This window comes from Lissotriton helveticus, chromosome 7 (assembly GCF_964261635.1).
Source record: "Lissotriton helveticus chromosome 7, aLisHel1.1, whole genome shotgun sequence".
NCBI lineage: Eukaryota > Metazoa > Chordata > Amphibia > Caudata > Salamandridae > Lissotriton > Lissotriton helveticus.
The window spans coordinates 1,479,325,380-1,479,348,650 of record NC_136068.1 but is presented as its reverse complement, the minus strand read 5'-3'; the positions used below and the strand labels follow the sequence as shown (position 1 = coordinate 1,479,348,650).

Here is a 23,271-nt window from a genome sequence, read left to right as displayed (position 1 = left end):
GAGGGTTCCACCACTGCAGAAAGCGAAGGGTGTGGCCATCTACCAACACTAGATCGGTTAATTGACCTTGCAACAGATTCCACTGATCCGCTAGACATTCCTGCAGAGGACGCATGTGAAGCCTTGAGTGAGGTACGATTGCAATGCAGGAGACTATCATTCCCAGCAGCTGCATACAAACTCTGGCTGGTAATGTTTGATTGGGTTGAAATTGTAGTATTGAAGCCTGAATATTGTGAATCCTGGCTACATTGGGAGAAGCTAGAGCTTTGAGTGTTGTGTTGAGGGAAGCTCCTAGATACGATTGCACTTGGGCCGGGTACGGATGAGACTTTTGTGAAACCTAACTAATGAAGTAGGTGTATTGTTGCCTGAGTGTATAGTATACAGTTCTGGTAAGTGCCGCTTAGATAAGCCAGTCATCTAGGTAAGGAAAGACATGGATACACTGTCTTCAGAGATGAGCAGCTACTACTGCGAGACATTTGGTGAACATTCTGGAGCTGTGGTGATGCCAAATGGAAGTACCTTGAAGTGGTAATGTTTGCCTGCTAGCACAAATTTGAAGTATTTGCGATGAAAAAGTCACCTTGTTGTAAAAAATAAAAAATAAAAAAGGAAGTACCTGTTGCAGTCACCATGTGAAAGTGCTCTGACAGTATACATTTATTCAACTCTCTGAGATCTAGAATAGGTTTTTATGAGCCGTGCTTTTTGGGAATTAGAAAGTAAAGGGAATAAACCCCTGAGCCTTAGTACTGAAGTAGGACTGGTTCTATAGCCCCTTTGAGTACTAGAGATTGCACTTCTTGTTGGAGCAAGTGCTGATGGTCTGTTGACAATTGGTGATATGGAGGTGGAATGTTAGGAGGGTGGTTGGTAAGCTCCAGGCAATAACCATGTTGAATAATTCCAATCACCCATTTAATAATAATAATATCCACATTTGTAAAGCGCACAATCACCCGTTAGGGTCTCTAGGCGCTGGGGGCTGTCGGGAAGATTAAGCAAGCTATTGCCCAGAGTCACATGGTGCTGGGCTAATCTGCCGCCGGTGCCGGGGATCGAACCGTGATCCCCAGATTCCGGAGTCAGCCGCCCGGGCCGCGGCGCCACACCTCTTCCCATTTGTCGGTTGTTATTGATTCCGAAATGGGGAGAAAGTGTTGAAGTCTTCCTCCGACAGGTGTGGAATAGTCAGAGGGAAGTGTGGTGAAGTCGCTGCTTATTTGGGGAAGGGGAATTGTGGGGTGTTGTGTTTTTACCACTGCCCTTGGACTGTTTCCTATGTAGCCTCTTCTGAAAAAACCTTTTGTAAAGGAAGATTGAGAAGTGTTTTTGTAAGAGTAAATGCTTTGGTCTGTCCCTGTGGATTTGGACCCTCTCCTGTAAAAAGAGCACCAAAAGAAACCCCTGTTAGAGAGAGACTGACGCGCGGCCATGGATTTGACCACATCTGTATCTTTTTTCATCTTTTCAAGGGCTTGATCAACTTCAGGTCCGAAAAGGGTGTTTTTGTCGAAGGGTATGTTTATAATAGGTTGCTGTACTTCAGGTTTAAACCTTGGCACACGTAGCCGGGCATGTCTCCAGAGCAGGATGCTAGTATTTATTCCTCTAGCTGCAGTATCATCCGCGTCTAGAGTGCATCTAATGGAGGTTTTGGAAATTAGTTTACCCTCTTGAACTAAGTCATGTGGTTTGGCCTTAGGTTCATCTGGGAGAAACGGTATTTCGTTCCAGTGGGCTCTATCGTATCTTGCAAGGAGACCTTGGGTGTTAGCAATACGCCAATGATCAGATGCTTGTGCAGCTACACGTTTGTCAGAAGCATCAATGAGTTTCGACTCCTTATCTGGGGGAGGAGCATCCCCGGATGCTTGAGAATTAGCTCGCTTACGAGCATTGGATACCACCACAGAGTCCGGTGGCAACTAACCGTTAATAAAAATAGGGTCTTTTGGGGGAAGGCTTGTGTTTTTTATCCACTCTAGGAGTGAGGATCCTAGTACGTACAGGGTCATTAAAGTCGTCGTCTGTGTGCCTTAACATACCCTTAAGCAGTGTCTGACTGGATTTATGTGTAGCTAGATTTCAAAATAGAAACTCCTCCTCTAAATACTCTTTATGGAGCTATACCCCATGGTAGTGTCCTGCTCTAGCAATAAGGCCCTGATATGACTGATTGTCACCCGGTGGAGGTGGTCAGGCAGGGTGAAGATCTGGGTCTGTATCCTGTGTAGGATCAATGGTATAACCCGTCCAAGGATCTACTGGTGACTGTGTCATCATCATCAGTGTCATCTGCATCGAGGTGAGGTGAGGTAGAGGAGACTGCCTAGGTGTAATGTGTAAGGGATCAAATGGAGGCGGAGAGGGAGGAGATGGTAGTGTGTGGAAAGGACTTGTTCCCACATGTTTCTTCACCAATGGAATTGTAGAGCTATCATCCAGAAGCTTGTGCTTGGATGGCGATTTAGCGTGAATATGTTCAGGATCAGGATTAATATAGAGTTTTTTCTGTTTCAGATCCGATTTGGGTGGTACAATGTCCATGCTTGGATCAAATTGAGGTACTGGCAGCTGTGCAATGATTGGCACCAACGCTTTTGATGTCGAGCTGGAATGTCCAAAGATTTCAGCTCAAAGGAATGGTTCTTTGGTTTTGGTGTCGAAAGGTTTCGGCTGTGAGCCCATTGTATGTTTCGAGCCCAAAGGTTTTGGCTCGGAAGTGGGTTTTGGTCAACCTGGTCCCGAGCCGGTAGGCTTGTCATAGCGTTTCAGTGCCGAGCCAGAAGGCGGAGCGTTGGAAACATCTTCTCTGTGCCAACCTTGGCCTGAAGGCAAAGGTGGTGCCGAAGCCTTCGATCTTCTAGGAAGGGGGAAGGAAGGGTCTTCCGTATTCACGTACCCTTGTACCTGTGGCACATCGTCATCTTCGAGGACAATCTGCAACTCTGAGTCCAATGCCGCTGAAGCGTTTTCTTCTTCGGCCACTGAGACTTCCTCTTGCTTGGAGTCTCCGCCGAAAAGATCCAGTGTGTCTTCCAACTGCTGCATGGCTCGACAGAGCATGACGATCACAAAGAATTTTCTTCAAACTGAAGAATCGGCACGCATCACAGTCTTGTTCCTTGTGCTCGGGGTCAAGCACAAGTTACACACTTGATGTATGTCCGTACACAGATACTTCGCATGGCATAGGGGGCAGAATTTAAATAGAGTGTTCCATCGACCAAGTGCCGGACCGAAACAGACAGGCCGGAAAGCTGTCTGCGAAAATCGCAATTGGAGATTTCTTGATGTTGAGTCGAACCACGTAGAAAAGGGAACGCGTTTGAAAACAATACCGTCAAGGGTAGAGTGGATTGCTCACCGTGGGGAACTCGAGGACTGATTCCGAAACAGAGCGCAGCAACACACATCCGAACCTGATGGAGGAAAATAAAATCTAACAATGGAGTCGATGCCCATGTGCACTATCACCGAAAGGAGGAGTCACCTTACCTCGTGTTTGGAAAGACTTCTTTGAAGAAAAGCAAAGATCCGGACCCAACACTAAAGGACAGGAGTATGCAAAGCATGTGATCTACAGCTCACATGGCTTGAACACCCACCTATGTAGACTAATACACGGTGCTTCTAACGTAATTATTCAATTTTAGAACTTAAATTATTAGATCAGATTCTTAGCCATTTTTGATTACTGCAGTCTGTTTCTGCAATGTCTCCAGCCTGCCTTTGTGTACAGCGGCACAGCCTCCTTTATTCTCTTCTGGTACATGAAAGTTTTTGCTTACCAGATTGCATCTGTTCTTGGCATGTAGACCTGTAGATTTGTATACTTATACATAGATCGCCATCTGGTGTTGGGCTCGGATGTTTGCACTTTGTTTTTGTCTTGGAAGAAGTCTTCGTAGTCACGAGGTAGGTGACTCTTCCTTAGGACGATAGTGCGCATGGGCATCAACTCCATCTCCAGATTGTTTTGCCATGGAGTGTTATGATGGAGTTAGTAAGAAATAGAAAAGGGTATCCATTTGTAATGTATCTAAGTAAGATAATACTGGAACAGATAGGAGGTATCCGGGGAGGCGGGAAGGCTTATAGGAATCTACAGCTCTACATGCCAAGATCAGATGCATACTGGTAAGCATATGAGCTGTAGATCGTATACTTCTGCATAGACTATACAGCAGTTACCTCTTAGCGGTGGCTACCTGTATCTGTTGCAGTAGTTTGAAAAATTGTTCTTTCGGAAACAAAAAACCTATAAGCCCACATTAGCTTGTTGTTTTGCTTGCACGTTTACACAATAGTGTTTTGTGAAGGTGTGTGTTGTAGACCAAGTTGCTACTTTGCAGATATCATCTAGGGGAATGATCCCTAAGAATGGCATAGATGCCCCTAGTTTACGTGTGGAGTGAGCTCTAGGGGGAATGGTTAATGTGTGTTTTGCTTTAGCATGGCATATTTGGATGCATTTAACAATCCACCTTGCAATTCCTGTTTTTGAGATAGGATTGCCTTTATGAGGTGGGGAGAAAGCCACAAAAAGTTGTTTAGTATTTCTAAAGGATTTAGTTCTTTCATGAAGTCTGGTGGGAGATTGAGATAGCCAAACTCTAAGATTTCAGGTGCCAGATCGCAAGGTTGAGTTGACTGGGATCTGGATGCCTTATCCCTCCATGGTTCCGGGTGAGATGAGGAACTACTGTTAGATCCAAGAGGGTTGTGAACCATGGCTTTCAAGCCCATGTTGGCGCAATCAGGATCATTGTGAGGGAATGCTGTTTGAGCTTCCGAACCACTAGCGGAATCAGCGGGAGTGGGTGAAAAGCGTAAGCAAATTTGCCTGACCAGTTCATCCTTAGCGCATTGCCTTTGGACAATGTGTGTGAATACCTGGATGCGAAGCTTGGGCATTTTGCGTTTTGGTGTGTGGCGAACAGGTCTATTTATGGGTGGCCCCACATTTGAAAGAATGGAAGCAGAACTTGAGGAGGAAGTTCCCATTCGTGGATCTGCTGTCTCTGACGAATGAGCAGATCTGCAATCAGATTGTGTACTCCTAGGGTGTTCTATAAGGAGATATTTGTTCTGAGGAATGACCCATCTCCATACGATTTGAGCTAGGTGTGAAAGCTGCAGACAGTGCCCCCCCCCCCCCCCTGTTTTTGTATGTAATACATTGCAGTCATGTTGTCTGTACGGACCAGGACAGTTTTGCCCATGAGATGGAGTTGAAAAGATTTTAACGCTAGGAAGATTGCCAACAATTCCAGGTACTTTATGTGGAATTGTTTTTGTTGAGGGGTCCTCATGCCCTGAATGGTATGGGTTTGAAGATGAGCTCCCCAGCTGATGAGTGATGCGTCTGCTGTTAGCACTATCTGTGGAACCGGGTCGAGGCTCGGCCTCCCTTTGGAAAGGTTTTGTGTGTTCCACCACCGCAGAGAACCATGGGTGCGGTCGTCTACCAACACCAGATCGGTTAGCTTACCTTGAGCCTGGTTCCACTGACGTGCCAAACACTACTGTAAGGGACGCATTTGAAGTCTTGCCTAAGGGACGATGAGAATGCAGGCCATCATTCTGATTAGCTGCATGAACACTTGAGCTGGGACTCTGTTGAGGCTGAAATCTTGTTATTAGAGCTTGTATGGTGTTTATCCAGACTAAGATGTTGTATGCTAGAGCTTTTGTAATGTCTATGGTAGCCCCTAAATATTGTTGTATGCTGGACGGTTGGAGGTGGGATTTGGTGAGATTTACCATGAATCCCAAGTCGTGAAGCAGTTGGATTGTTGTTTTGTGTGTGTTTTGTACACAGCTGCTGTGTGAGTTGGCTTTTATGAGCCAGTCGTCCAGATAAGGGAAGACATGAATGTGCTTTGTAAGTGGGTCGCAGCTAGTGAGAGGCCCTTGGTGAAGACTCTGGGTGCTGCAGTCACCCCGAATGGGAAGACTTTGAATTGGTAGTGTTGACCATATACCACGAACCTGAGATTTCCTGTGAGCGGGATGAATGTGAAAGTAGGCGTCCTTTAAATCTAGAGTGAAGAGAAAGTCACCTTGTTGAAGTAGTGGGAGCACCTGTTGGAGAGTGACCACTCCTAATTTCCCCACCTAAAAGCAACCCGGAGATCCAATCATGGATCAAAGCCATCACAGCCCTAAACTGTGCCCCGACCATTGTGGACTCGGCCAAATCTCTGGGAATTACCTTGGATTACAACCTTAACATGCGAGACCACATCAACTCAATGGCCAAATCTGCCAGGTTCCACCTGAGCTACCTATGGAAACTGAAACCCTTTCTGGACGCTCCCGACCTAAAACTGGCAGTCCAAGCACTAGTCATTTCTAGGCTGGAATATGGTTGTTCCACCCTTTTCGGTCTACCCAAGATCTCCCTGGTACACTTAAAAGCCTGCCTCAATGCATCAGCCAGACTACTTACCAGCACAAGAAAACGTTATCACATCACTCCTCACCTGAAAGCGTTGAACTGGCTTAATCTCGAGGCCAGAATTCACCTCAAGCTGGAATGCATCACGCACAAGGCCCTACACTCAAACTCCCCTGCATATCTTGCACAGAAACTGGTGATATCTGGAGGAAGCAGAAACTCCCGACCGGATAGTGCCCTCCTTCGCCAGCCTGCACGCTTTCGGAAACAAAAAACCTATAAACGGTCGTTCACTGGGGCTGCACCAAGAATATGGAACTCCTTCCCACCCGCCATTAGAAAAATCCCCTCTGGCACGCTTCAAAAAGGAGGCTAAATCCTTCCTAGTGGGTAAATTCCTTAGCTAAACCCCATTATTGCCTTCCTCCTTCGTCCTCGCCTCACCAAGAAACTGGGGGTCCTCAGAGACGGTATACTGACTATCCGTGTATGTCCTCACCGCCTTTTATGCAGTACCCCCTCCCTAATGTACAGTTTATTCTTGTGATATCATGTCCTTTGTATGACTCTTTGACTATGTAAAGCACTCCGATACCCTAACTGGTCAAGTTTGCGCTCTATAAAATACCAAAAATAAAATAAATAAAAATGTGGACGTGATCCGATTGAATGTAGAGGTTTAGCAGTCTGAGGTCCAATTGGGGCCTGAAAGAGCCATCCTTTTTTGGTATTAGGAAATAGTAGTAGTAAACCCTGTGCCTTGATGAGGCAAGGAGACTTGTTCTATTGCATGTTTTTGTAATAGAGAGAGAACCTTTTGTTTGAAAAGTGTCAGATGTTCTAAGGACCTTGGACATTGTCTGGGAGGCATATTTGGGGGAGTAGAGGGGAGTTCAAGGCAATAACCATACTGGATAATTTGTCTTACCCACTTGTCTGTTGTGATTGATATCCAGACAGGTAGGAACTGTGAAAGACTCCCCTGACAGGAGTGGGATGATCGGGGGAAGTGCAGGGAAGTCACTGTTTGGTGTTAGGGGAGTTGCTGTTATTGTTGCAGCGATCTCTTCCCCTACCATTGTTGCCTCTGTAGTCTCTGCAATCCTTTGTGGGACGCCCGAGTGGGGCTTTTATAGGAAGAAGAGGGGTGTTCTGAACCAATGGTTTTGGTGCCGACCCTGTAGAAAGAGCGGCGAAAAGAACCTCTAGAGGACGGCAATTGTAAGGCCCCCATGGACTTAGCAGTGTCCGCATCGTTTTTCATCTTTAAAGATGTGTCGACAGAGGGTCTGAAAAGATGCTATTGATCAAAGGGCTGATTAAGAATAGCAGATTTTATTTCCTGCTTGAATCCGGAGATTCGGAGCCAAGCGTGTCTGCGCAACGCAATGCTGGTGTTAATGGCACGAGATGCTGTATCAGCCGCGTCGAGCGCACATTTAATTGAGGTGTTTGTGATCGATTTCCCCTCTTGTAGAAGGTCGTTGGCTCTGTTTGTACTGGCCAGGAAGGTGTTGCATGACCTGTTCAAGTTCGTCATAATGATCCCTGTCGTACCTGGCCAATAAAGCTTGGGCATTGGCAATCCGCCAATGAATCGTGGCCTGTGACGCAATATGTTTACCAGATAAGTCTATTAACTTGGACTCCTTGTCGGGAGGAGGGGTGTCGCCTGTACTCTGTGAGTTTGCCCTTTTGCGTTCATTAGGCACCACAAGTGAATACAAAGGGACCCGACCTTCAATGTAAACTGGGTCATTGGACACTGCCTTATACTTTTTGTCTATCCTAGTACTGAGAATCCTGGTTCTAACAGGGTTCCTAAAAAGTTCTGGGGCATGTTTAAGCATGCCTTTTAACATTGGCAGGGTGTGCGTGGATGTTTGTGAGGGTGCAAACGTTTTAAACAAGAAATCTTCCACTAAGGGATCAGAATGTAATTGTACCCCGTGATATTGGGCAGCCCAATTGATCAGTTGCGCTAACCCAATATTGTCATCTGGCGGGGATGGCCAAGATGGATAAAGATCCGGGTCATTATGTGGGTCGGGATCTGTGTTATAGTCATCCCAAGGGTCTACGTTGTGTGGGATGGTATGTGCGTCATCACCCCCATCTGTATCTATATTCCCACCCCCATCAGCATGATCATCATCATCATCTACTGTAGAACTATGTTGTGGGGAGAGTGGTGGAGAAATTAAGAGATTTGGATCAACTGGAGGAGGAGAAGGAGGTGGAGAGGTGTTAGTACTGATCTCCTTTAGTTTCAAGGGTATTCCAGATTCTTCTGAAGTGTCCAGTTTCGTCTTTTGGTAGGCTTGGCGAAGACTTTGCCAGTCTGTGGATCAATTAAAAGGTTTTTGTTTTGGATCTGAAAGCTCAGGTACAGACTGTGGGGGTAAAATGTCCATTTTCGGTGCCGAAGATTTTGGGTCCGAATGTTCTTTGGACCTAGTGTCTGAGATGTTCTGTGGGGTCTTGGACTCCTTAGGTTTTGTTATAGAAGTTTGTCGCTCCGAGAGTTTTCTGTCTGCGATTACTTTTTCGGCTCCGTAGATTGTTTTGGTTTCGAATGTTTGTCCTCGGTATGTTTCGACGCAGAGGGCTTCGGCGTCGAGGATGTCTTCGGTGCCGACGAAGACGGGCGTGGCCCATCTTTGGTTTTGAGTTTCGGTGGCCGAAGGTGACTTTTCAGCAACAGAAGGGGGCTGGCTCGAGCTGGATAGCTTATCTTTAGGTTTCATAGCCGGGCCCGTGGGCGGGACGTCTGAGCCATGTTGATGGTGTCGAACTGAGCCAGAGGGTGTTACCGGAGCCTTGGGTTTGGGGTTTGGGAGAGGGGTTTCGGTACTCACAGCCTGCTGAGCCAGGGTGATTGTCTCCTCTTCGAAGTCGTCGTCCTCCGAGACGGAGAAGTCTTCATCACCTTGTTGCTCCGGCTGGACATTGGGATCTAGTTCGAAGATGTCCGGAATTTAGCTGCTTCCGTGAGACATTACGTGACGTCGAGCCCTACAATCACGGATGGTTTTCTTCGACCTGAACGATGCACAGGCCTCGCAGTTTGTCTTCGTGCTCCGGGGAGAGGCAGCGTTTACAAACCTCGTGTAAGTCTCTGTGTGGGAACTTAGCACCACACCCGGGGCATTTTTTGAAAGGAGTCCTTTCCATTGACTGCAGGCGAGGTCGGCGCGGATAGGCCCAAAGGCCTACGTCAAACATCGAGAAGTTTATTTTTAAAGATGAACGTCAAAAGGGAAACACGATCGAGACAATACCGTTGAGTGGAGAGGGATTACGCGTCGAAACTTACACCGATCCAGAGCGCAGCAAATCACATCCGAACCAGACGGCGGAAAAGATGATGGAGTTGTTGCCCATGCGCACTATCATCCTAAGGAGGAGTCACCTACCTCGTGACTACAAAGACTTCTACCAAGAAACAAACAATCTGCAAACATCCGAGCCCAACACCAGATGGCGATCTATGCATAAGGATATGATCTACAACTCATATGCCTCGAACCCTTGTTTTCTGATTAACTCTCTCCACTCATTTAGCACAGGTAATCTATATTTCTATGGCAAAGCCATTGGCTTTGTGGTTAGTAACTCACGTTTGTTTGCTTTCTATTTGCTGGCTTTGTTTTAAGCTGTCCAGCTTGAGTTTTGCCCCACTGTAGCATATCCTATTTACTGTATTCTTCCACCAGTGCTGGATTTCGGTAAACATGCCTTTAAATCTTATTCTCATTTTGTCACATTTGTAGTGCATTCAAAAACAGAGGTGAAATGCAGGACTCTGTCTTTCAGGGGGCATGGTGTTTACTTTTCTTTCTCTGGCTTTAAAGTGAATGGATTTATGTGACAATCATGCTGGCTACTGGAGGTGTGCTTGAGGAAGGCTGCAGGATGTTATTTATTTCTAGAACACAAAATTAACTGCAGATATTACAGAATATATAAGAAATAGGAAAGCAACATTTTTGGGTAATTCTGAAGTGTGGTGGAACAAATATTTTATTATGATCAAAACAAATTAATAGACTTGGTGATGACATTTAAAAACAATAGTTTGAGTGCTTTATACCTTTGTCAGTAAAACTATGTGCAAATGTAACGGTCATTTTAACTGAAGATGTGTTGTTTATAGTGGCAGTGGGTTACCATACCATGCATACTCCAACCTTACACTATTCCACTCTAATCTGCATCACAACTGCACTCTACACCACTGTACTCTAGCCACTCTACTCACTTCCACTCTACTATAAACCACTTTACTCTACAACACCTAACTCTGACATTCTACTCATAGCCACTACACTGTGCGCCGCAACACTCTACTCTAAACCACTCTACTATGTCCTACTCCGCTAAACTGTGCTCTAAGCCACTACTGCACTCTACACTGCTAAACTGTGCACTGCAACACTATACTCTAAGCCACTCTACGCTGTGCACGTAAAACTGCGCCACAACGAGTGCCGAGGCACTCTAAGCCATTCTACGCCGCTACACTGTACTGGACTCTACGCTGCAACACCCTAAGCAGCTCTAATGCACTCTACGCTGCAAAACTAGTCAAAGCCACTCTACTGCACTCTAAGCCGCGACATTCCACGACACCAACTATTAGCCATGCTGACTGCACCCACGCTGGTTTAGAACATTGCAGAAACACATTGGCAAAGCCACTAGCTCTTGCATAGGAGAGATCTACTAGTTTTTCCAATGCTTGTTTCCAATTTCAGTTTGTCAAACCTTCATGTCCCTTAGAAACGGAAACACTTTGTACCACTTCTTCGTCAATGTCCTAGGTTAACTTGTGTATGCAACTTCAGAGCAAACTTTATCAAAGGATTTTTTAGTAATAATACATTTTGATCTGCTACCTAGCTACCCAATCAAAATGACATATGCTGTTTATTTGCTGCATGTTTAATGGACCCGGTCTAAATCAACATATTTATGAGTCTGAATGTTAACATTACATTTGACTTTTCTGAATTATTAATCTACATGCTAAATTGCATTCTGCTGGCTCTGAAAACTATGATTTCATGATACTGGCCTATTCATTTTTTTTCATAGGTGACATGTCTAACACATGGACATAAGCTTGCTGACCTACAAAGCCCAGCCTCTGTCCTGCCCTAAGTGGGACAACATTGGCCTTTTCACAATCTTACAAGTGGGGGATGGCTATCAGCGCTGCAAGACTTACTTAAACAACTTTAATTTCATAAAGATCAACATCTGAGTTTGCGTTAGCACACTAGGGTATACATGTCCTGGCTAGCATCCCACTCGCGCTTCTTTCTTCTGTCACTCATCGGTGGCCACTCATATTTTCTATGTGTTGTGAATACTATGCAAAAAGACCATTACTTACCTCTAACACCGGTTATCCATAATGTTCCTTTTCAAAAGATTAATAACCAGTGAATGTACCTGTACATGTGCAGAATCATGCATATTTGATGAAAAGAAAAGATCTTTCTAAACAATTCCCATCTAACATCAACATTTAGTTTTCATCTTTTAAGAAAACGGGCTTATAAAGATCAGTAACCCATTAGAAATCTGTCACACAACACAAGTATGTTTTAACTTGTGCCGTGCAAGCACACAAACATATCAGTAGATGCAGCTTATACCTATAGTAATCCATGCCCACACAGACTAACACGCCCGGAAACATCCACAACCGCATACCAGCAGACAAACAAGCAATCATGCAAACACTCCAGGTCTTCAAGCACACAAACAACCAACAAGTAACCATTCTTACACAAAGTCCAAAATATCACAGGACAGCAGAAAGAAGGGCATACAGCGAGGTTAACAGCCTGGTTAAAGTAATCACTTCCTCAAAAAGTGTCCACTGCTGGCACACAAAGGCCTGGAGCTGCGTCGTTCCACTAGCAAATGCGGTTCTTGATGCAGGTAAACTCTAACAAGTAATGGAAGTGACAATACCGCTGGGACACTAGTTTAACCGCCCAGAGCAGGGGTAGATAAATGTAGAAGTTGGTGGAGGTGTCCGCCCACCGTTGAAGTGCATGCATGGGATGGTTTACTTGAAGTAGAGGTGGCTCATGCAGTCGTTGCCAAGCAAATCACGAAATGAGCAATTACTGCACAGCTCATCCCCCGTGGCTTCGCTTTTGGTGTTCAGCATTCATGTGGCAGCGTCCCCTACAGAGATGCCGGCGAGGAGCATGAGCCCGACGCAGCATACAGCAGCTGTGGCCAGTTGCTGCTGTATGCTGCGTCGGGCTCATGCTCCTCGCCGGCATCTCTGTAGGGGACGCTGCCACATGAATGCTGAACACCAAAAGCGAAGCCACGGGGGATGAGCTGTGCAGTAATCTAGTACTCACAGGGGACTTTGAGTGTTGTGGCACATATTTTGTTTTATTCTTTGACCAATTGCCATTTGGCTATTCCACCCTAGACAACCACCACTCACTGCACTGCCTCTGTGCCGCCACCACTGCTCTCAGCTCACTCGGGGAGCAGAGTGAGATAGAGGTGTGTGGCAAGACGGTGGCAGGTGTACTAGTAGCTGCGGTGGACAGAGAGACACCCACCCCCCTTTGGCAGGGAAGCAGGATAGGGAGCTCCTATGTCGGCTTTATCACACCACCCTCCCTCCTTCTCTGCCCACCCAGAGAAACTGAGACAACGGTGTTAAACGCAATACCTTGCGCACGGAGGGCACTCTGAAGGCCCTTGAAGACTTTGCAGCCACCATAGTGGCCAGCGGCAAATCACAGAACTACCTTTGTGCTCTGTTCCTACTTTGGTGCTGGCCTGCAACCTGTGGGTGGTGCCGGCAGCTTCTTATTTTTGCCAGGGGATGGAGGTAAGTGCCACATTTCTTCTTGTAGATGCATCATAGTTACGCCAGCTAAGCCAAACCATTAGTGATCCAGCAAGCCACGATTAGTGCCAAGATACTTCAGGTCCTTGATTTTGTTGATTCTTCATCCTCGAAATAACCTCTTTAACCACCCAAAAAAATAAAGTCTGTGCTCACCAGTGCCAAGCCGAAGTCAAGCCGGAGCAAGGACAGTGACTCTCCTTGCCAGCACTGGTGTGTTTGGTACTTTGTGTGGTACTTGGTGCTCTCAAGTCTGCTATGTCCTCCTGAAACCCTGCACATATCGCCAGTATCTTCTTGTATCTCCTTGTACCTCCAGTAACTCTGTCAGAGGCAGGGCCTGGTCTAACTTAAGTGAGTCAGCAATTTCCTGCTAGACGTGCCAACATGAGGAAGCAGGCCACAGAGTTCGACCCTGGACGGGTTTCTGCAGAGAGCAGTGGGTCTAATTAGCAAGGAAATTGACCTGGTGGAGTGTCAGTTGTCCTTTTCACCCGCCTCCCATCACTACCACCCCCCTGTGACGCCAGGCCACAGTCAGAAACAGCGCTTGGGAGCCCGGTGGTCTCCCCAACCTCAAGCTCACCCACAAGCACTGAAGTGTGCCAAACAATGAGGGAGATAATAGTGCCAGCTGAGGAGCAAAATGTTCAAGCGCAGCCAGGTGAATCCACTTCACCCAATATGAGCCCTGTGCTAGTTAATAGATCTGGAGGCAAAAGGAAGAGAGCAGCCAACCATACCAAGGCGAAGAGACTGTCCTTGAGCCCTCGTGGTGTAGTGTGAAGCAGAAGTTAAGGCACCAGCCAATGCACCTGAAGGGTTCAAGGACCTATGCAATAGATGCACAGCGCCAGTATTGGAAAAGTCAGAACCTATCTATAAGCGGCTGGGGGACGACCGAGTTAGAAATTAGAAACTTGAAGGACGAAGTGGCTCAGAAACCTGCAATGCCCAAAACTTGTGTACTGCCCCCGCTAATATGGTTGATTATTCCCTCTTATCCCAAGGGTGGTGCAGTGAAGATGCCCTCTGTAGCACTTTGCTGCAGCTCCTGATGCCAGGGTCACCAGGGATAGTTGCCCCACTGGCAACTAGTAGGAAGGGAGTTTTCCTTAATGGAACCCTACACTGAGCTAAAAAGAAGAGGTGGGTGGGTGAATGGGGAGATACACAAATAGTGATTTAGGCCATGGCTACGAGCTGACCTCATTGAATCTGCCCCCAGACACATGTTCTGACGTTACTATACTGACCAATATACCTTGCTTAGCTAAGGAGGGATGAGGAATATTTTATAGAACTAAAAAACAAAGTTCTAAGCTGTTATGCTCTCATGCTGGCTTCTCCTCGTTGGACGATCAGTACATATTGATGGTTAGGGGGTAGGTTGGGTCCAGCACTTGGCAAAACCCTTTAGGGGTGATTGCATTGTTGTTAACTTCAGGTTCCTACCCATTGTCCACAATCTCCTTAGTAGCTGCAAACACCAACATTGGGCTGGCTTGAATATCTCTAGTGTGCCTATTATGTCTAGTTAACCTAAGGTTTCTGGGCAGGATAAGGCAAGAAAAAGACGAAACGCAGCAAAAATAAATGTGTGGGGGGATATGGGGGGGTAAATATCTACCTATCACGATTCAACTTACACTGTTAGATGTCAGGTAAGTATGCACACAGATCACCTCACAAAGGCCAACGCACACATACAATGCCACACTTCCTGCATACATTCAGATATCAACCACAGATTTTTTCCAGGGTGAAAGAAAGCTAAAAGGGCAGATGCTGGACAGATGGATGAAGGTTTTATAACCATTTGATTTGTAATCTACTTCGAGAAATCACTTTCCACGAATGACTGGTTTCCATGCCCATTTAATCCTTGCATTTTTTGAACGGTCACCCTAAAGTAATAATATTGTTCATTCTATTTTAATTTTGTTTAAAAGCTACAAAAACAAATAAGCGGCGCTTGTGAAGAGCTCAGCTCGTCACGCTGCACCGTGGCGCTGTGCTCCGGATGAGCTGAGCTCGTCATGACCACGCCTGTTTCTGTAGAACGCTCAGCACAGCAGGGGAGCGTGGGAGCTCCCCGGCGGTCATGACGAGCTCAGCTCATCATGAGCACAGCACCACCGTGCCTCATGACGAGCTGAGCTCATCATGAGCACGCAAGGTGTTAAGCAATTAAACTGGTAATCTGTGTGCTACGTAGAGGTTTGTGTGACACCATTTCTAACCTATTTTGTTAAAGAACATTCAACTACTTTTCTTTCATTAGGAGAGATGGGTCGTTTGCCCATCAACCTACAAATCCATAAGCTGAAAAGCAATTGTTTCACATACGTAACCTTTTTCCATTTGGACCATAAGGTGTCCCTGATAACATGCGGTGCATAGATTACAAAGAAGCATTACTCAGCCTCCGAGGCAGTGATTTGTGGAAAGGTAGTGGCAGCAGTAGTAAAATGTGTTTAAACAATGTCTGGACAACTTTGGCTTTTTGCCTGGTACATTTGTCAATACAATAATTACTTCTGAATGGAATGTATTAATAAACTAACATGTAGCAGCTATCAGCTAACGGAATGTCTGCCAGAAATACCATCACAGCACCCATTGCACAAGTACCGTACGTTCATGGAATACCTTTAAAAGTTTTTTCAACTCTAACATAACAAATTTCAATATATTTATCAATTCATCTACTAATCACTGTATTAGAGACAGAGTTTTCTAAATGTGGCAGAAGAAAAACTACATAATCTTTTGTGTTGAGAAGTGGGAAGGATAATGATCAATAGAATACATACGGCTAGTTTAGCTTCTAGCGTGTGCAAAGAGCTTTCTACAATACTTTGTAGATTGTCAAAAAAATGTTAGGGAAAGCTATGAGAATAAGAAAAGGAGAGAACTTTAGGTTAGAAAATGAGACTACACAAGACTACTCTGTATTTGTGTCCTTGGAAATAAGGACCATCTTTGGATAATTGTTATAAGCTCACTAAATCTGCCAAGAAATGTTATTGCTGAAAGAAACGTAACATTCATGTCAGATGTTGTGGCTTGAAGGAACCTCAGTTGCAAGTGAAATGTTACTTAACCTTGTAGCGTATGGTGTTGTAGATTCTGCACACTCCTGCCATCTAGTGCTGGGCATGGATGTTTGCAATTTGTTTTTCTTTAAAGAAGTCTTCGGTACCGAGATATCGTGCGACTCCTCCCTTTTCTCACAAAGCACCAAGATAAACGCTCCATCTCAGATTTTTTTCTCACAAACGAGTGTGATGTAGGTGGAGTGTGGTGAATCAGGACAAGAGATTTCTATTGTTCATTGTTACTATTAGCAGAGAAAGAATCTTGGATCACTGCTCGCATCGGGGGAGATATGAGGGTGCATGTAAATCTACAGCACAAGCTACGAACTGATGTTACAAGGTAACATTTTTCAGCTGTACCGTGTATTGCAGTAGATCACATGTGCAGCATATACTGTAAAAGTCATTTCTCATAAAAACTTAGCTAGTGACCAGATGCTGCAGATGTTTAGTCAACCAAAACTTCCTGAAGGCTCTGAATATCCACACAGTAATGCTCAGTAAATATCTGAGGTGATCATGTAACGGCTTTGCAAATGTCTTTTACTGGTATGTTCCCTAAGAAGGGCACAGTTACCCTCCTCTTTCTAGTGGAATGTGCTTTAGACCCAGCATGCATTATGCCTTATGCTTTGCACAGTATGTTAGTGTGAATTTACCGATCCATCTCGCTAGGCCCACCTTGGAAATGGGATTTTTGTGGGTATGTGTTTTGCCCCTACGTTTCCTTAAATAAGTATTAGAATCTGTATTGTGTCATTAAAGTTTATGATTCTTTTGGAAGTTTCTCTTTGGTTGCCAGGTGAGGGTCAGTTACACCTGTCCTTGGCCTGAGCAACTGATTCCAAACAGTGGGTCCTATCATATCGACTTATGCCAATAAACTCTTCATAAATCTACTCTTCTGTTCCTGCCTTTGGCCATTTCAGCTACACCCCAATACTACATATTCTACCAGGAGTGGAGTTTGCTATTTTTACCTTGTACCGCTTGGTGGCTGATGACGTGGACCCACAACCCGAAATGGTTTTGCTATAGCGGTGCGGATACGTCGATCTTGTGAAAAATGGTGTGCTGCGCTTTCTGCATCTTTTTGAATTGTTCTACTTGCAGCCACCCTTCTTTACTTTATTGTTACTGAACCGTTTGTTACTCTTGCATTGGCTGCCTTGGTTGAATTGCCTGCCTCACGCCCTGAACGTTCCTGATAGCCTTGCGCCTACCTCTCTGCTTATCTGTTCATCCTTACCAAGTGGCTGTGGGAGCTCGTGGCTGCACTCTGCAGCGTTGTCTCGCTCCTACATTTTGGCTGTGGGAGATACCATCTCCGGCGGGGATGCTGTATGGAACGTTTATGTGGAGGCTAAAGAAAGACTAAAGACACTATTTTCTGATTAAGCTAGCGTACTGTTAGAGAGGCACAGTTTTTGGAAATGCAAACAAGTAAGCGTTGAATCTGTTGAAGAATTTGGTGCAGCATTATGGGTTTTAGTCTCAACCTCTGAGCTCGAGAACTCGGTTGATATATACATCAGGGACCAGTTCCTTTTCAATTGCTTGGAAAAAAAATGCAAGAAAGACTACTTACTTGTAGGAATCCTTCACTTTCAGAGGTAATTAATAACGGCAAAAGCATTAAGAGGTTGACTATCTCCACTCAAGCACTTCTGAAGAGAGTACCATAGTAACTATCAGGGCTGAAAAGAACAATAGGACCCAGATCTGTTTTTATTGGTGTGGTTCCAGAAACCATTTAGGCAACAAATCATGTTCTGCCATTAGTAAAAGATGTATGAAATGCATGCAGGAAAATGGGACCTGCATGCCTCTCTGTAGATCTCAATATAATGGTATTAATGTGATAATACGTAATCTAGATGTTCAGGGATGCTCCGGGAGTGTTAACAAGTTTGACACTGATGTTTAGGATTACACTAGCAAATTTAACAACGTGGTTCTTACTGTAAACGAACGAGAAGGTTATTAATCTTAAAGATCATATTCAAATGCCTTTGGGGACAAAGAGATAGTTAGTAGGGTTTTTTTCACTCTTTACTGTGGAGACTTTGGGAAGGAGCATTGGTACAAAAGTATAAGTCGCCATCAATGGTAGGCATTTAGTTGGATGGATAGATGGATCTAGCCAGGTTGTGGATTCATTTAAAACCAGGGCACAACAAATCTGTTCTTGGGGAAATACCCATTTGCTCCACTGTTTCTGATACGTCCCATAACTATTTCAATACTTGCAGAGATAGACTTATGTGCAACTCCCTACTTGGTGTTCGCAAAATAAAAACGGTACCTCTCACTTATGCTCCTGTGAGCCTTTGAGCACTGTTGCTCTGGATTTTGCCAGCCCTTTCGAATTGCTACCATTTTGCAACAAGTTTTTGTTGCTATTGATCGATTGCCACTCTAAGTGAATTTATTATTCTCTTGCCGAATCTATTTCCACTCGGTCTGTTCTGTTTTTACTTCAAGATGTTTTTAGCCTAGCAGGAACTCCTGAAGAAATATTGACAGAAAATAGCATTCATCTTTTCTCCGCAGAGATAATGAACTTTTTCTCCAAACATGACATTAACATCATCAGTTTGGACGGCATGATCATCTCGTCAATGGTTTAGTAGAGAACGCGAACCAATTTCTCAAGGAAGGGATTCAGTATGCCCTTTCTGCTGGTGTTGATATGATGATTTTGAAAAATAGAATCACAGCCTATCACTAACCTCCGTATTCTAAGTGAGGATTCACTTCTTTTGAGTGGTTACGGGGGAGGAAAAGTAAGTCTAGTGTTTTTTCTAGTGGATTGGATTCCAAAAGTAAGATATTTAGAATCTGGATTTTTGTAACAAAAAAGAATGCTGAAGAAGCTGAGTGAATAACTCCCGCCAGGATTTGAACCTGTGACCATGAGGTTGAACAAAGGCCCCTGCATGCGGATGCATTAGTCCACTGAGCCACCAGACCCGGCTTCGGGGTCTGGTCGCCATTACTGTGAAGAGGCCACAACAAGCGTCTCCAATAGGAAAACATTCACCTCGGGGTAGCATACTCATTTACATTATGGTAGGTGGCAGTATGCTGAATGATGCTTTGGTATGTCGTGGTGTCATCTAGTGGGAGGGTAACTGAAATACTTTCTAAATCCAGGTCTGACTGAGATCTATGTTGTAATCTTTCCACGAATCTCCTGAGGTCTCAGATAGATTGGGGCAAAGTTCAGCAGGACTGCCAGTATCAGCACATTACTCCGAGGACCCCTGAGGTGAAGAAACAGGAGGAGAGGGCAGGGGTGACAGAGGAGGGTAAGGTGCTGGTGGAGTAGTGGAGCAGGAAGGGGAGGCGAGGAACAGAATCTGTCTTTGGGCCTCTTGGAGGGCAATAGGGGCACAGAAGTGTCAGATGGTAGAGCTTCTTCAAAGGCAAGCCTGAAATTCGTTGGTAGTGTTTTCTCTGAGGCGGAGATCTTGACCTGAGCGTGGTTGGATGATCTTCTGCTCGGCCTTACATCCAGCTTTTGCTGTATCCTCTCGAGGATAGGTTGTTTCCAGGTGTTGAGAACAGAGGATCCGATGGTAGTTTTGTCAAGGACAGTGGCTGCTTCGGTGCCAATGGCATTTTCAGCTTTGATGAGAGCCGGCTTTGAGACGTTGTTGCCAAGAGGTGTTCTAGAACACTAGGATGGCCGAGGATCAAGGCCCTGGGAAGGGTCTTCCCTTGAGTCGGATTCCTGGTTTCAGTGTCAACCAATGCCAGAGGGCGGTGGGTTCAGCACAGAGGGCTTGGTGCCCATCCCCCGGAGGGGTGGTGCCTGGTTACAGTAGTCCTGAGCACAAGGTAACTAAGGGGGCCGGTTGCAACGTGAAGAACTCGAGAAATGAATTCAGCACAGTTTGAAGAAACGTGTCAAAGACCCTTCTCATACAAGATGGAAGACAACATACTAGGAGGCCGCATAAGGAACAGACAAACTTGTTGAGACTGAACACACTGAATCACACCCGAAACAGATGAGCGAAAATCTAACAATAGAGTTGGCGCCCAGGCACATCCACAACCAGAAGAGTCACTGAGGTCTTGTCACTCGAAAGAGTCCTTTGGTGGAAAACAAGTTGTACTGGTCCAAGCCCAACATTAGATGGCAAGAGTGAGCAGTGCATGTAGCATCTACAGCCCCACATGCTACCAACAGACTACTGCTATTAGTATTGCAATTTTGGTAGGGAAGCTCAAAGCAAGAATTCAATGCACCCTGTTTTATTCAAGTGCTGCTGTACCCTGACAGTTCTACCAACAAACCCAACAATAGATACTATATACCATGCATACAAGTTGTAACTGAATATGCTAAAGAGAAACATGACGATTTTCACCATTTGTTTCTTAACTACTCTGCAGCTTACCAGAGGTCCCATTGGTTTTAGGCCTTGAAGGTGAGCCTCCCCAAGGATCTGAGAATGCTGGTGCAGGAGCCCAAGGATCCACAGCTGGTTTGGTTAGAGGTGTTGGTGCAGCACCAGACGTCCAAGGGTCACTAGTGTGTGCCCCACTCACAGGTCCAGTACCTTGTAAATGAAGAGGAAAGCAGAAATGGTAATTTTTGGCAAATCTGTTATTCCTAAAAAGGTGGATGTAAAATGCATGAGTGAGAAGAGGTGGAAGCAACATAAGAAAAATAAAAAATATCAGGACAAGATAGAGTAGGGTGAGGAAGAGGCCACGCAATGCTACAACTTACTGATGGGATAAAAGATATAAGAGCTACTACCTGAACTCCATGGATCGGAAGCAGTGCCAGTATCTCCTGAAGGCACAGCTTGGGCCCCACTCCAGGGATCACTCGGTGGAGGAGTAAGCCGAACGCCAGTACCCCAGGGGTCACTGGATGCCGTGGTGGCTACTGCAGGGCCTCCCCAGGGATCTGCAGTAGCTGGTATACTGGATGTTGGTCCAGATCCTGACCAGGGGTCTGCAGATGCTTGAGTTGATGCTCCCCAGGGGTCAGTTGCTGCTGCTGCTGCTACTGAAGGGGCAGAAGTGTTAAAGACATCTGCCAAGTCCATCAAGGATGACTACAAAAAAAGAGAAAACATCCAACAAATTGCAACTTGATCAATGAACGAGATGAAAAGTAGAAAAACTGAAAGGAACAGAGAATTAACTTCACTGTAGAGCATGAAATAAATCTCCAAAAGATAGTACTTACAAAATAATACGGTAGAGGGAGAGGGATGCACAGTAAACTGGCAGGCAACAACAAGTCAGATTTGTGATAGGAAATGGCTTGGAAAGGCAACAAGTAAAATGAAGCGCAAAGCAAAAAAGGAGCACTTCCTACAGACCAAATAAAATCAAATTATAAAACAACAGAAAGAGGTGGCAAGTAGGAGAGATTAGTGATCAGGGCAGGAAGAAAGGTGCGGTATAAGAAATTGAACAAACATGAACAGCAGGAATTAGTCCCAAAAGACAATGGAAGAGAGTCAAAAGAAATTGAAGATTCAAGAAAGACATAAGACTAAAATTAGAAACAGGAAAGGAAACGCAGGATGGAGCAAGCGCCTGCTAAGAGCGAGAAAGAGACAGATGTTGATCCAGATGAAAGTAAGACTTTGGATGGTGTGATGAAAGAATTGGCTCTGGAGGAAAGTATTGTAAATATGAGTATGGGGAAACAAGAAGAAAGAAGTAGAACATCTTGAAGGGAAAAAGAGGGACTGGGTGAACTGTGGAGAAGGGGTGACAGTTGCCAAATTAAGGGGAAAAGCAAAGGAAAACTGAAGGGAAAAAAAGAGTGGGAAAAATCTGCAAAAACAGAATAAGTAGCCTGAGGAGGAAAAAGGATGGTTTGGATCACTCCGAAGAAAAAGGGTAAAGTAAGGCTACATTAGGCATATATTCAAAACTACAGACCTAAATACTGAATGATCAGACAACGCTACCTCCTCTGATTTTGTTGGAGCCTCCTTCCTGCTCTCCTCAATGGCCATCTGCAGTCGCAAGTCATCTCCACGCCTGATCCGCTCCTCCTAAAAAAGGACAGAAAAATGGCAGAGAGATTATATAATAAATTCACAAACTGTTGCTTCGGCCAGCAGGGAGAAGAGCGATTAGTGGTTGTAAACACTCAATTAAATGGAAAAAGCACAAAGGAGAGTGAGGAAAGCTTGTGTGAAAATGTTAAGTTGCTGTGCTTGGATTGAGATGAGCAAAGCAAGAAGATGTTTAGGAATAGGGTTCTAAACTATGCATCGAGGTAGCATATGGTTGAAAACAGGATGGTGCACAGTTTGGATGTAAAAGGACAAGAGGGCAGAGGACAGGCTGATGAATGACCATTTGAGATGGGTGCATGGTGAAGTAGGAGGTTCCCTGCCTGCAGAAGACACACCAACTTTTTCTAAGCCTGTTCTTACCCACTACCTATGTTTAGTAACAAAACATAGGCCATAGACGTTTGTCCTCACAATGTAGGTAGAGTAGACTGACAGGAACATGAAATGCTGCTGCCCTACAACCTGAGCCGAAAAAGGGTGCATATGTTGCTTGCCATGAGCGATATAGACAGAGGTACTACTGCTAATGATCTAACTGAAGAGCTCTGTCAAGGCTATCAGCACACTTAGAAACATATGAACTAACTACAGGGAAGTGTGTGAGGTATCTACAGACAAAACACTTGCCTAAGAGATTGGCCAGCCCAACCACTTTACTCATTTCATGCCTATTCAACACTAAGACTATATACTTTCCTCTAATTTAAGTGACCTACCCATATACTATGGGTATGTCTAGCAAATGGTGTACGTGGGGTTTAATCCCCTTCTGAAAGGAATAAATGTACTGACAGGGCACCCAAT

At 45.1% G+C, this 23,271-nt stretch overlaps 1 protein-coding gene across 16 annotated transcripts in view; it reads right to left on the bottom strand.

Moving 5' to 3' along the window:
* Nucleotides 1-23,271, bottom strand: part of EPN1 (epsin 1) — a 533,434-nt gene that overhangs the window by 212,675 nt on the left and 297,488 nt on the right. For all 16 annotated transcript variants that reach the window (XM_078654885.1, XM_078654881.1, XM_078654889.1 and 13 more), the window contains 3 exons: nt 22,354-22,440; nt 21,180-21,483; nt 20,815-20,976 (listed from right to left, as the gene is read on the bottom strand). In XM_078654885.1, coding sequence (XP_078511011.1) covers nt 20,815-20,976; nt 21,180-21,483; nt 22,354-22,440 — 553 coding nt within the window. The remainder of the gene's footprint in view (nt 1-20,814; nt 20,977-21,179; nt 21,484-22,353; nt 22,441-23,271) is intronic.